This window comes from Bos taurus, chromosome 6, assembly GCF_002263795.3.
Source record: "Bos taurus isolate L1 Dominette 01449 registration number 42190680 breed Hereford chromosome 6, ARS-UCD2.0, whole genome shotgun sequence".
Lineage (NCBI taxonomy): Eukaryota > Metazoa > Chordata > Mammalia > Artiodactyla > Bovidae > Bos > Bos taurus.
This window is the reverse complement of record NC_037333.1, coordinates 102,667,238-102,682,225: the sequence shown is the minus strand read 5'-3', so window position 1 is coordinate 102,682,225 and position 14,988 is coordinate 102,667,238. Positions and strand designations below refer to the sequence as shown.

Here is a 14,988-nt window from a genome sequence, read left to right as displayed (position 1 = left end):
GTGGGAGATCCAGGTTCGATCCCTGGGTTGGGAAGATCTCCTGGAGAAGACAGTGGCAACCCACTCCAGTATTCTTGCCTGGAAATTTTCATGAACGCAAGAGCCTGGAGGGCTACAGTCCATGGGGTCACAAAGAGTCAGACACGACTGAGCGACTAACACACACACACTTTGATACTTGGACATTTGCATCTTCCAGGTTGCAAAAGGAAGGGACCATGGAAATCCGCAGTGATCACCATGGCTGCTTCCACCTTTGGGGACCCACACTGACCCTACCTCCTTCCCCACCATTCCTGGATCCTTACCTCACTGGATTCTGAGTCAATGTCTGAGGCAGTGCAAGGGACAGGCAGAGCCTAGGTTGCCACAGCAACACCAGGAGGAAGGATGTCCATCATTTTCTCCTCCATTTGCATAGTGGGAGGAGAGCTCTGCTTCATAAAGTCAAGGGTTTTTCCCAATGAGAGGGTTAGATGTGGGTCACTCACAGGAGTGACAACTACCTCCTCTGCCCAGAGGAGGCACAGGAGTATCGATGCCACAGAAGAGCCATAGATACTGCTGGGGGTGTGGCAGCAAAGGGAACATTGTTAATTACTGACTTTTGATGGTGATGGTCGTTCCCTGGCCTCATGGAATCCTCAAAGCCATCAAGGGAGGTGGGAATTATCTTCATTTCACACATTAGGACCTGAGGCAATGAATCTGCAGGATCTGAGATGCAGGCTAAGGAACAGGTTAGAATGCATGGCAAATATTTTCTGACTCATGGCAGCATCAGTCAGTCTTGCCAAACAACTTCAACAACTTCATGGCTTATTATCTTCAAAGCTTCTGACTCTTTTTCTTCCCCAAACACTCTTTCAGGATTACTGCAGTCTGCATCTCCAGAACTGTGAGGTTCCGAAGACCACAAATAACATTCTTATTTGCAGCCACCTGCATTAATTTTCTTAGTTAATATGAGGATGGGAGAGAAAAGGGAAGAAGGAAAATGGGTACGTGGGAGAGGGGTGAGAGGCAGGAAGGACCCCAGAGGATAAGCCTGGACTAGGTGTTGAAGAGCGTGAGGCCCCCTCCGTGGGTGCTGCTGAAATGGGCCTTGGACCTTGTGCGCCTCTGAGGGCAGCTTATGGAGTCTTCCCAGCTCATTGTGATTTGGAGTCAAAATCCTTCCAGTGACCTACCGGGCTTATTGTGGCCCATAGAGCATAACAGGCTTCTCTGCCTCAGGACTGTGGCACTGGCCAGGCCTCTCCCTAGACTCCTGCTGCTGCCGCTAAGTCACTTCACTCGTGTCCGACTCTGTGCGACCCCATAGACGGCAGCCCACCAGGCTCCCCCATCCCTGGGATTCTCCAGGCAAGAACACTGGAGTAGGTTGCCATTTCCTTCTCCCCCTAGACTCCTACTCTCCCCTTATGTCTCTACACGGCTCACCCCTCATGTCCCTCAGAGCTTTTCAGTTCAGTTCAGTTCAGTCACTCAGTCGTGTCTGACTCTTTTGACCCCATGAACTGCAGCACACCAGGCCTCCCTGTCCATCATCAACTCCCAGAGTTTACTCAAACCCATGTCCATTGAGTCGGTGATGCCATCCAACCATCTCATCCTCTGTCATCCTCTTCTCCTCCCGCCTTCAATCTTTCCCAGCATCAGGATCTTTTCCATGAGTCAGTTCTTCCCATCAGATGGCCAAAATATTGGAGTTTCAGCTTCAACATCAGTCCTTCCAATGAACACCCAGGACTGATCTCTTTTAGGATGGACTGGTTGGATATCCTGGCAGTCCAAGGGACTCTCAAGAGTCTTCTCCAACACCACAGTTCAAAAGCATCAGTTCTTGGGCCCTCAGCTTTCTTTATAGTTTTGATCCGGTAATTCATAGCACAGGGTGCCACCCCCCAGACCACACATCCCCTTTCCAGATCTGTGCTCTCCACCACCCCATCACCATCCAGGCTGATAATCATTCACCGATTTATTCTGTTTATTGTCTAACTCGCCCCATCAGATGGAAGCTCTATGAGGCAGGGGTCCAGGTCTCCTTATTCACTGTGGAGACCTCCATGGTGGGCACAGTGCTGTCCACAGGGAGCTCCCTAAACTGTGTGCCAAATGAGTAAATGAGCTTACAACTCAGTTTGCAGCTCCACTGCCTCACCAAGTGAGACATGGCCCAAACGCAGCAGAGAAGGAGGGTGCATGGTAAGATCATGCAGGAGAGAGGGGGGCGCTGGGTGGGGTCACGCCAGGCAACCCAGACTGCTGGGCTTTCTGAGGCTGAGCAGGAGGGGGAGAACTCTAGGTGGGTTCCACAGGAAGACAGGAGGAAGTGGACCTGAGGAGGAAGGTGAAGCAGATCGATGCCCACACAGGTGGCTCAGTATCCGCCAGGCAGACTGGAATGGGTCTGCTCCTTCCAGAAACTGAGACCAGCAGCTCTGGTCCCTGAACATGAAGGCTGCTATTTAATGGGTATAGAGCTTCTGTTCTGCATGATAAAATGTCCAGAAATAGGTACAGGTGAGGGCTCATATCTTTGCGAATGTATTCAATGCCACTGAGTTGCTCACTTAAAAAGTTAAATAAGTTTCATGTCCTATATGTTGTTGTTGTTATTCAGTCACCCAGTCGTGTCCAACTCTTTGCACCCCATGGACTTCAGCACGCCAGGCTTCCCTGTCCTTCAACATCTCCCGAGGTTTGCCCAAGTTCATGTCCGTTGCATCAGTGATGCCATCCAGCCATCTCATCCTCTGACGCTCTCTTCTCCTTCTGCCCTCAGATGGCCAAAATACTGGAGATTCAGCTTCAGCATCAGTCCTTCCAACGAGTACTCAAGGTTCATTTCCCTTAAGATTGACTGGTTTGATCTCCTTGCTATGCAAAGGACTTTCAGGAGTTTTCTCCAGTACCACAGTTGAAAGGCATCAATTCTTTGATGTTCTGCTTTTTTTTTTCCCCAGTTCAGTTCTCACAACCACAGGTGACCACTGGAAAGACCCTAGCCTTAACTATACGGACCTTTGTTGACAGAGAAATGTCTCTGCTTTTCAACACACTGTCTAGGTTTGTCATAGCTTTCCTGCCAAGAAGCAATTGTCTTCTGATTTCATGGCTGTAATCACCATCCACAGTGATTTTAGAGCCCAAGAAGAGGAAATCTGTCACTACTTCCACCTGTATGTTTTATATATTTCACCTATATATTTTACCACAATTAAAAGAAGACAGTTTCACATCCATCATCCAGCTGAATCCCTGAGGGTCCATGGAGTTGATGGCCATGACCACACTTTACAGAGAGGACCGTAAGCCAACAGAAGTGAAAGAGTTTAACCTAAGTCCCAACATGGGGACATCAGATTTGGCAATCCATCCCAGATTTCCCTGCTACTAAAAAGAGAGTGATCAGTTAGGTGTATTACACTGGTCACCTCTCACTGTCAGCTTGCTTTAACTGTTACCAGAAAAGACTTGCGCATCCTCCAAATATTACTTAGATTAAACAGTAAGATGTTTGCTGAGTAAACAGCAGTAAGTTGTTTTTTAGGAGCTCGGAGTCCGCGGTGTCCAGCGCATGCTCCAGCCAGTTAAGACTGGTTAGGACAATCAACCCCTTACCTGCGGATGTGAGAATGTCCACTCAATGACCTTTTGACATCAAGGGGCCAAAAACTCCACTTTTAGAGCATGCTGACCCTGCCAGTTTCTGAACATGGAGAAATTGTAGCTTTGCTGTGCCTGCCCAGAATGACAAGTATCTCATCTTTTTCATATTTATGATCACCACTTCCATGCTCCCCACTGGTCAGACCAGCCTGCTTCTTTATCCCATAAATCCCCTGAGCCCCTGCCTGCAGGAAAGTGGATTAGAGATTTGTTTCCATTTCCTCCCTTAGCTGCCTAATGAATAAGCCCTTCCTCTGCTTCAAACCTCAGTGTCTCAGCATTTGTCTTGCTCTGCGTTGTGCAAACTGGCTAGATTCTATAACACTCCCACCTCTTCTCCCAACCACGTCTGCCCTCCGGGGCAGAGATACTTGCATAGAGAGGTCCTGTTACTGAACCAAAGCTTGGGTCTGCTAGCAGGATGAACAGAAAAGCCAATCTACTAACACTGGGTTGTGATGAAGGAAAGCACATTTTTAAGTGCTACACTAAGTGAGAAGAGGCAGCTCCTGCTGAAAAGACGACCTCACTTGCTCATGGCTCTCAAGGAAGAGCTTTTATAAGACAACTGTAGGAGTGAGGGATGAAGGGTGTGTGATCTGCTTAGGCACCACTCTCTGATTGGTTGATGTTTTGGGAATCTCAAGAATCATAATGATAGCTTATGGTGAACGGTGTCAGATTCGTGATCTCTGAAGGAGAAAATTTCACTTCGGGACCGAAAACACAGCTTCAGTCACTCAGAGCGAAGTCACTCAGTGGTGTCCGACTCTTTGCGACCTCGTGGACTGTAGCCCACCAGGCTCCTCCGTCCATGGGATTCTCTAGGCAAGAACACTGGAGTGGGTTGCCACTTCCTTCTCCAATGCAGGAAAGTGAAAAGTGAAGTCACTCAGTCGTGTCCAACCTTCAGTGACCCCAGGGACTGCAGCCTTCCAGGCTCCTCCATCCATGGGATTTTCCAGGCAAGAGCACTGCAGTGGGGTTCCATTGCCTTCTCCCTAACATACTAGACTATTTATATAAACATTAAATAGTTTGGACATATGGACATTCATATAAACATAATTGGACAGTATGTGTTCTTTGTATCTGCGTACTTCACTACATATAATGATTATAAGATTCTCTGCTCCTTTTTATAATTGAGGAGTATTCTACTGTGTACATGTGACAGGTTTGGTGTATCCAAGTATTACGGATGGACACTTGAACTGTGTCCAGCTTTTGGCGACTGTGAACAATGCTTCCTTTAATTTGCCTGGGATAGTTTCTGGTCAGCATGTGTTTTTAATCCTTTGGCCACAGCCCTGAGAGTGGATATTACAGTTTTCTTGTCATTAATACTTTTTCTACTAAATGTCCCCTGTTTTATGTGGTGTGCGGTTTTTTCTTTCCTCTCCTGGTGCCTGAGCTGGGAGGCCTTCTTGCTCGGCAGGTGCCTCCCTGGTACAGGTGAGGAGCCTGGGGTTGGACGCTCAGCTTGGCCTCATGCACAGAGCTCAGTGCTGAAGCTCCCGCACGTGGACCACAGATAGAGACATGGTGCCGGTGTCACCAGCCTGGGTCCACCCTGGGAAGGCAGCCGCACACAGTAGGGCCATGCTTAGCATTGGTCCTGATGGGAACTGACAGGGCCTGCAGGCCGATGAATTTTGGCACCACTGTGGGCATTCCTGCTGTTTTTAGAGGAACTTCCTGTCTTGCCTCTTGGAATGGAGGAGGAAGTGTGAGCGTGTATGTATCATTCATGAGAGGAAGGGAGGGGAGAGAGAAGGCTGGCTCTAGTGTGCAGGGGAAGAAACAGATCCTTAACACAGTTTTTATTTGAGAAACAAAAACACCCCACATCCATCCATTTCCTGCCTTCACCCACCAGATTGGCAGCTGTTCCTGCTCAGCATTCCACTTGGCTATTCTTCCTGGGGCCACAGAATCTGCCAAGGGCTCATCTCTCTTTAAAGTAAATGAAGAACGTCCGGATTTCCTTTGGATGGATGGTGATGGTGAAACTCCCTGGGTGCAGTGAAGGATGGCTGGAATTGCCTGCGAGGACAGAGATGATCTGTCCAGTGTTGCCCCTTGGAGCCACCAGCTTTCCCAGGTCACCTCTTTCCAGCATCCGCCCACAACACTGTTCCCTATTACACCCTCGCTTTCATGCTTCACCCTTGGGATGAAATCTATTTATCCATTCATCCACCCATCCTTCAGTCCAACCATTCTTCCATCTCTTGGTCTAATCATACATACATTCATTCTCATTCACCTACCCAACCTCCATCCATTCATCCATCGTCCATCCACCCAACCATCCATCTATCCTCCACCAATACATCCTCCTTACATCCATCCATTCATCCATCACATTTCCATCCATAAATCCATGCTGCTCTCCATCTTTCTTACTTCTATCCATCCATCCAACTTCTACCCACTCAACAATCCATCTTTCATCCTTTCTCCTTCCTTCCACTTCCTTCTATCCATTCATAAATTGCTCATTCATCTTCCTTACTTCCTGTCATCTGTCAATCCATCCATCATCCATCCATCACCCATAATCCACCCATCCAGCATCCATCTACCTACCTTCCTTTCTTACAGCCTTTTTTCCTATCAACCATCCTTCCATTCATCCATTTACCAAATAGTGACTATGTACCCAGACTATGTTATGTGCAGTAGACAAAGAAGAGATAAAGAATCAGATCAAAATGAGGGGAAAGACAGAGCAAAGGAGGCAGCTGACCCAAACCTGAACCTGGGGGAGCTTGATTAGGAGCTGTCCAGATGTCCAAGGGCATTCCAAGAAGAAACAGCACAAGTATAGACTGAGAGGCACGAATCAGGCTGAAGCGGTTTCCAAGAGCTAACTGTGGGGTGTGCGATGTGATGCACTGCACGGGAGACGTCAGAACTTGCTGAGGGTACACTTGCATTCTGGGCAGGATAGTAATCTTGGACATATCTGTAGGCGTGTGTGCATGCGCGTATGTGTGCACGCATGTGTGTATGTGTGCGCACACGCGCGAACACACACGCACAGACACACACACACACATTCTGTGTGGAGTCCTGGCAAGTGGAGATTGAACTGAACCCTTCGTTAACCTACTGTGGTAGATTCAAGAAGGCTTAGACTCAGAGAAGGAGAGCGGCTTGTTCAGGGTCACACAGGTCTTAGGGGGCAGAGTTGGGATCTGAGCCAGGTCTGTCCAGCTCCTGAGCCCAGGCGAGGGGCAGGCAGGGAATCCCGGGCTGGGGGGCAGCCTGAACCGGGGGTGCACAAACCTCTGAGGTGGCCAGGTTCCTGAGTTGGCCAGCGCCAGCGGTGCAGTGTGCTCACATCCCAGGTCCCTGTGAGTGAGCGCTCCTCCACGGACACCACGGAGCCCAGACCCTGCAGCACAGACTGCAGGACAGAAGCACAGAGAGGGGTGAGCACCCAGCCCCAGAGCAGAGGACAAAACAGCGGCAGGCATGGAAACACCCAGGCCCAGGGCATGACATCTTCCTGCATGTCATTCTCAGAGTAAATCTCCATGTAAAGAACAGCAGTCCCATTATATAGATGAAGAAACTGAGGCCAGGGAGGCACATTCTCCCCAGTGGGGCTGAGCTGGATGGGCATGCCAGGAGGTGGCAGGCACTTAGAACTGCTCTCATCACTGAGTCCCTCCTCCTGGAGATGCTCAGATGGTGCCCTGTATGCCCCTGGGATGAAGTCAGTCTTGGGTATCCATCCCGTTTTCCCCAAAATGCACTGACTGTGCAAAGAGGGAAGGCAGGGACAGTCATTCTGGCCCTGCCCTGGAGAGGACAGTCTGCTGACCAGACGGCTGGGGATTGTTCTGCAGGAGCTCCCTGTGCTGATGGCAAGAGAAAGCGTGGAGGGTGAGGCTCCGCTGCTGCTACCATCCCCACTCCATTCCCCGCTGCCCCACCCCCACCACCTCTACATCTGCTTCTGAGGCTGGTACCAGCTCGTGAGCAAGAGGTGGCAAGTAGGAAGAAACAAGGCCAGCACGCTGATAAGGTCAGGTGGGAAGATGAAGTTGGCCTTGACTCTGATGAAAGTGAGGCAAGGAAAGAGATCATTCCCCGACCCCTGTCTCCATGGTAAGAGCTGTGAAAGGGGGACATTGGGAAGATACCATAACGTTGGCTCCAGGTGGGGTTGTTGGGATTCTCCCAGATTGGGTTGAGACCACAGGTATCAGTGAAACCAAGGCAACAACAGAGAGATTTACAGAAATTCCCTGTGAGCAGGAGATGACTAAAGAGCTCAGAGCTCCATAAAGAGTGCAGACTGGAAAGAAATGAGGTGTCTTCACATATCTTCTGGGGAAAGGATGTGGCTGGGCTGTGCAGAAACAGCCTTACCTGGTGGTGGGGGTCAGAGGGTCATGTTGGGGTCAGGAGGGGAAGGAGGACCGAGGTTGGGCACAGAGATATCCATCAGCCCCCAGGGTGCCAGGCACCTGCGTGTACACCATCACCCAAAACCTCTCAGCATCCCTTTGGACAAAGACTCTGACCTCCCCATTTACAGATGAGGAGACTGAGGCTCAGAGCCCAGAGGCCTAGACACCCAGCAGAGATGCCTGGACTTTTACCTTGGGCTGTGTGACTCTGATCACTTACCAGGAAGTCTGTTCAAAATTTCCCTCATTTTTTTTTTTTTTTGGATAACTCAAATGCTATTTGTGTTGTATAAAAAGATTTAGTGTCCCCTGGTGGCTCAGATGGTAAAGAATCTGCCTGTAATTCAGGAGTCCCAGGTTCAATCCCTGGGTTGGGAAGATCCCCTGGAGGAGAGCATGGCAACCCACTCCTGTATTCTTGCCTGGAGAATCCCATGGACAGAGTAGCCTGGCAGGCTATAGTCCGAGGGGTCCCAGAGTCAGACACGACTGAGCGATGAACACTTTCACTTCTCATAAAGATTTACCGTGAGAAAAAAGGAGAAAACAAACAAAACACATGCATGTTGGAATCACTGAAAAATCAAGACCAGGAAGAGAGAGGAAGTGGGGTAGGGGTGCCCTGATGCCCCCCGACACCGACCCTCACTCCCTTTCATGATGGTCTTGATGCATGTCTTTGCCAAGGTGGCATCTGAGTCAGGATCATCACACTTGGGCTTTGCCTGCCTTGCGTTCATCTGCTCATGGGTCCTGACTCTGATCCAGGAGCGGGATGTGGGGCGGGACAGGTTACCTGAAGATTCACCGTCACAGGCTGAGACCGGACAGGGTCCTCGTCCACCTCATACAGATGGTGGAGCCGCAGCAGGACTCGGCGGAACTCTGCCTTGGCTTCTCCTTTATTGTCTTGGGGGCAGAAGGCAGGTGGCAATGAGGACTCCTGACCATGCCTGGTACTTTACACACTCACCTCCTTTTCACATCTTCAACCTCCCTAAGCAGCAGCAAACATGGTGCCCATTTGACACCAAAGAAACCAGAGCTCAGAGAGGGGTGGGCACTTGTCCAAGGCCACACAGCTGGCATGGAAGGAAGAAGGAGAAGGGAGAATTCCAACCCAGACTCAGGCAATGTTAAGGCTTCCCACCACCCACACAGGGATAGATGCCAATGTCTGGAAAGTCTTCATCCTCATTCACTTTATGATCATCGTTGTTCCTGTCCTGAAATCTTCCAGATCTCTGGAACATACTCTCTGCCTTGGCCCCTGTGAAGGGTCTCCTAACCCCAAGGATGACCCAACCATGAGCAAGGCTTTTTCCTGCCTCTGAGATGAGGAAGCATGTGTTGTAATGCTGCATCCATCTGCTGGGTCCCTGGTGACCACACGAGAAGAACTTCCCTGCTGACCGCCTCCCCCCACCCCTGGATATGTGGGGTAAGGGCAAAATAACCTTGTGTTGTGTTTGGACCATGAGAATTTGGGTTCTTTGTTACTGCAGCATAGGAGGCTTGCAAAACCTCTTCTCTGCCTTCCTAGTTGAGGTGCTTACAGACTGCAGCTCTAGACACAGACAAGGTCTTCTGGCTCCCGAAAAGGATGATGCGATGACGGTGGTGGTGGTGGTGATTATGGTGTTGATGGTGATGATGATGAAGATATGGTTGTGATGAAGATGGTGATTGAGATTTGGGATTCTAATGGTCTAGGGAGGCAGGGGACCCTCACACCATCCACTGATGCTCCCCAGAGTTGGCCCCAACTCACTTCTCTTTAGAAGAAATAATCTGCTTGGTCCAGCCCCTTTTCCTCCTCTTAGGTACAACTGCCTCCATGAGGCATGCTCTCAGCGGGCTTGGCAACACACACAGGTCTATAGGGAAGGCTCTACCATGCCAGGGGGTTCCCCCTTTCTCTTCTGTGACACATGGAGCAATGCCCCAGAGGTCAGTGTTAGGAAGTCACCTGGCTGCAGGATAGAGCCACAGCCTCCAATGCCCACTTTATTAGCCACAAAGGTGGCATTTGGCCTCTGCCTCTTCCTTTCCCTCCTGCTTCTCATCCTGCAGACCTTACACTGGAGTGTGCCAGCCCTTGGAGGGTCTCTGGAAATAGGGGGTTGGCTGAGGCACAGTCAGCCCCCCGTTTGAGATGCTCAGAGTGTAAATAGTAGTTCAGTTGCTCAGTTGTGTCCAACTCTTTGCAACTCCATGGACTGCAGCACACCAGGCCTCCCTGTCCATCACCAACTCCCAGAGTTTACTCAAACTCTTTGAGTCAGTGATGCCATCCAACCATCTCATCCTCTGTCATCCCCTTCTCCTCCCGCCCTCAATCTTTCCCAGCATCAGGGTCTTTTCCAATGAGTCAGTTCTTCGCATCAGGTGGCCAAAGTATTGGAGTTTCCAGCTTCAGCATCAGTCTTTCCAATGAACATTCAGGACTGATTTCCTTTAGGATGGACTGGTTGGATCTCCTTGGATTTCCCTTGGACTCTCAAGAGTCTTCTCCAACACCACAGTTCAAAAGCGTCAATTCTTCAGCACTCAGCTTTCTTTATAGTCCAATTCTCACATCCATACATGACTGCTGGAAAAACCATAGCTTTCACTAAACGGACCTTTGTTGGCAAGCGTGTAAAGGGGCAGATAAGGTGCACCAGGGGCTTTGGCAATATGATGCATTGCTTTCTGGTGGTTGTTTCCTCCACCAGGAGGTCCTCCCGGATGCCCTGCTGGGGGCTCCCCTCTGTATACGATCATTGCGTTCTAGATGGTATCCAGGCCCACCTGTCCCCAGCTTGCTGAGTGACCTGCCTCTCAGTGGGCCTCTGTCTCCTCATTTGGCAGATAAGGGAACCGGGTGACCTCACAGAGCCTGGATGACTCTGGGGAGAGCGCCTTTGTCTGGTGACGGGCTTGGGGACCTGGTTGACACGTGAAGACAGGAGTGAGTCTGGACATCTGAACACCTGCCTCACCTTTCCGAAGATTCTTCACGTGCTTTGTGTGGTTCGAGTTGTAAGTCCAGCCTGGGATGCTGAGGATCTGCAGGTGGATGCTTGGGGGCAGTGTCACAGCCTCTTGATGCTGGGGGTGTGGGTGAATCCTGGCAGTCTCTGCAAGGCAGATGGATGCAAGGAGAGGGTTTGGGCCAAACGTTTCCTCTGGGCATTCAGAGTTCTCCCACCAAGTCACCCATTTCATTCAATCTCACACCCCTCCCACCTGTGGCCCACACCACAGGCAGCCTGAAGCATCTATTGTTGAAAATGCCTCAAACCACCTTGAATCTCTAGTGCAGCCATTTTTAAATTATAAACGAAGAGACAAGGCCCAGAGAGGGAACTTCATTTCTTCGAGATCACATAGGAAGTTAGCATAGATTTCTCTTTGCTGTTCAAGGTCTGGGATGTCAGCTCCCCTTTTTGTCATCTATTGCTATCTCTGCTCAGAGGGACCTCAGCTCTTCTCCTTCTAGGAAACATTCTGTTCAACTCTGGGCTCTGGCTGAAGATGCTGGTGCCTCACAACACCTCAGGCCACAGTGATTGGTCAGGCTTGGATCATGTGATTTGATCAGGACCAATTAGATTCCAGATGTTCAAGCTGGTTATAGAAAAGGCAGGGGAACCAGAGATCAAATTGCCAACATCTGCTGGATCATCAAAAAAGCAACAGAGTTCCAGAAAAACATCTATTTCTGCTTTATTGACTATGCCAAAGCCTTTGACTGTGTGGATCACAATAAACTGTGGAAAATTCTGAAAGAGATGGGAATACCAGACCACCTGACCTGCCTCTTGAGAAACCTATATGCAGGTCAGGAAGCAACAGAAATGGACATGGAACAACAGACTGGTTCCAAAGAGGAAAAGGAGTACGTCAAGGCTGTATATTGTCACCCTGCTTATTTAATTTATATGCAGAGTACATCATGAGAAACGCTGGGCTAGAGTAAGCACAAGCTGGAATCAAGATTGCCGGGAGAAATATCAATAACCTCAGATATGCAGATGACACCACCCTTATGGCAGAAAGTGTAAAAGAACTAAAGAGCCTCTTGATGAAAGTGAAAGAGGAAAGTGAAAAAGTTGGCTTAAAGCTCAACATTCAGAAAACTAAGATCATGGCATCCAGTCCCATCACTTCAAGGCAAATAGATGGGGAAACAATGGAAATAATGAGAAACTTTATTTTGGGGGGCTCCAAAATCACTGCAGATGGTGACCGCAGCCATGAAATTAAAAGACGCTTACTCCTTGGAAGGAAAGTTATGACCAACCTAGACAGCATATTGAAAAGCAGAGACATTACTTTGTCCACAAAGGTCCATCTAGTCAAGGCTATGGTTTTTAAAGTGGTCATGTATGGATGTGAGAGTTGGACTGTGAAGAAGGCTGAGCGCCGAAGAATTGATGCTTTTGAACTGTGTTGTTGGAGAAGACTCTTGAGAGTCCAAGGGAAATCCAAGGAGATCCAACCAGTCCATTCTAAAGGAAATCAGTCCTGAATATTCATTGGAAGGACTGATGCTGAAGCTGAAGCTCCAATTCTGTGGCCACTTGATTCGAAGAACCAACTCACTGGAAAAGATCCTGATGCTGAGAAAGATTGAAGGCAGGAGGAGAAGAGGACAACAGAGGATGTGATGGTTGGATGGCATCAACAACTGTATGGACATGAGTTTGAGTAAGCTCCGGGAGTTGGTGATGTACAGGGAGGCCTGGCGTGCTGCAGTACATGGGGTCGCAAGGAGTCAGACACGACTGAGTGACTGAACTGAACTGACTGAAAAAGATAATATCTCCTTTGAGCCTTCTTTGGGCTGTAATCTTTTCACAATAACAGTATCGAAGGTTATTAATTCCAGGTCCCCATAATAAATTTAATAATGATGAAAAAGTTTAAGATATTGTAAGAATTATAAAAATGTGACACATGGATGTGAACTTAGCAAATACTATTGGAAGAATAATGCAGATAGACTTGCTCCATGCACAGTTGTCACAAAGCTTCAATTGTTAAAAATAAAAAAGCAATATCTTCAAAGCTCAGTAAAGGGAAGCATATAAATTGAGGTATGCCTGTAGTGAAAATGAGCAACCCCACATATTGGATTTAGGTCTTTAATTTTTTAAGACTTCTCCATAGCAGCATCTTTAAATGGAATCATTGTTTAATGCATTTTATGTTCACCTATTTCAATAAAGATATCACACTGTAAGGATGTTTATCTACAGAAGTCTCAGTGGAGACAACTCATATATGTTGCAGATCAGAACATGGAATTAGAATCACCCTCACCTGTTGACAGAATATCTGGATTTAGATAAAACTCTTCTTTTCAATAAAGAAGACTTGAAATAACTTGGTGAGAAACGTCATATTAAGAAAGAGAAAGATACATTAGGGGAGAAAAAGGAGGAGAATCAGGGAAAAGATGTACAGGGGGATATGGATGAGTCCCAAATCTACCCTTACTAGCTGTATGATCTTAAATCATTGACCCTCTTTGAACCTCAGTTTGTCCATATTTAACATGAAAGAGTTGAATCTGAGGTCCCTGAGGTCCCTTCCTGCCCCAAAGGAGCTCAGACTCCTGGGGGCACCAGCTCATTTCCATCACTCACCCCCACGCAGGGATGACAGCTGCACTGAAAGGCGGCCCTCTTACCGCTCAGCTCTCGAATCAGCACTATGGGTCTGTGCTGCAGCGCCACCCCACTCCTCTGGCCAAGGTCCCTGGTGAGGGTCGAGGGTCCCAGCAGGAGCCAGAGCACCGAGTGGACAACCGAGGTGTCGTTCAGCGTGACGTTGACGGACAGGGCCCACAGCCGCCGATGGAGCATGACCTGCAGGGAAGAGTCATCCGACAGGCCCTGCCTGGCCCCTGGCAGGCCCGTGGTGACCAGAGGGGCCTCCTCCTACCTCCATCTGCCCGCTCCCTTGGCTGGAGACGCCGTGCGCCTGCTCCGACAGCAGCACCAGCCTGCTCTGTCTGTCCTGGATGAAGGCCGACTGAGTCATGGGGTAGTAATTCTGTGGACAGAAATATTGCCGGAGTGGTGGTCATGGTCATGGGCCAAGGGGGCCACCTGATCAGGCATCTCCGTCGGGCCCCCACCAGCCTCCCCCACAGGCACAGCGGCAGCTCAGGGCGACACTGGTAGTGGGGGGGAGGGGCTCTGACTTGTGAGGTGGACGCCCTGGGATTCAAATCCAGCTCCACTGCTTCCTGACCTTACGAGCTGGGGGACTCAGGCTGCCCAAGCCTCAGTTTCCCCACCTGTAAAAGGGGCTCCAAAACCATTCCTGAAAAACTGTGGCAGGAAGGGAATGAAGGCTTGTGTGTCCGTCCAGTCTGAGATAGGCTAATGGTTGCCCGATAGTAAAGGGCTCAAGCCTGGGCTGGAAAGCGGTCACACAGTCCACACCCTTTGCTCTGTTGGAGCAAGATGTCCTGGGCTGAGGGCCTTGGACTCTCTGGAGCCCAGGCCACAGCGGGTGAGAACCAGCCAACAGGGATGAGAGGGACCAGAAACTCAACAGAGCAGGGAGGGGCACATTCCCCACTGGAAGGAGAAAGAACTCACATGGATTGAGGCTCAGGAGGTGCCCAGCCTGGCACTGCTCCTGGATCATCCCTGCTGATCACACAGCACTGGGTGGAGGTTACCCCCTTTCCCAGGAGAGCACCGAGGCCCAGGGAAGCCAGGAGACTTGCCCCAGGTCACGCTGCTGGGGGCAAAGCATCTCAGAGCTGAACTGATTTCAGAAATCAGCCTGTGCGGTTTCCCAGGCAACCAAGCAGTGGCTCGACTAAGAGCAGCAAAGGAGGGTCACACCTGCTCAGGCCTGGACAGGCACCATCTGCTTC

The 14,988-nt window shown here is 49.7% G+C and overlaps 1 protein-coding gene across 1 annotated transcript in view; it reads right to left on the bottom strand.

Annotated features, from left to right (window-relative positions):
- Nucleotides 1–5,486: 5,486 nt before the first annotated feature.
- The window catches only part of LOC523503 (epididymis-specific alpha-mannosidase), a 45,530-nt gene continuing 36,028 nt past the window's right edge, over nt 5,487–14,988 (bottom strand). The window contains 6 exon segments of the mRNA XM_002688412.6: nt 5,487–5,724; nt 6,973–7,093; nt 8,902–9,014; nt 11,090–11,227; nt 13,786–13,963; nt 14,040–14,150. Coding sequence (XP_002688458.2) covers nt 5,627–5,724; nt 6,973–7,093; nt 8,902–9,014; nt 11,090–11,227; nt 13,786–13,963; nt 14,040–14,150 — 759 coding nt within the window. The 3' untranslated portion in view covers nt 5,487–5,626.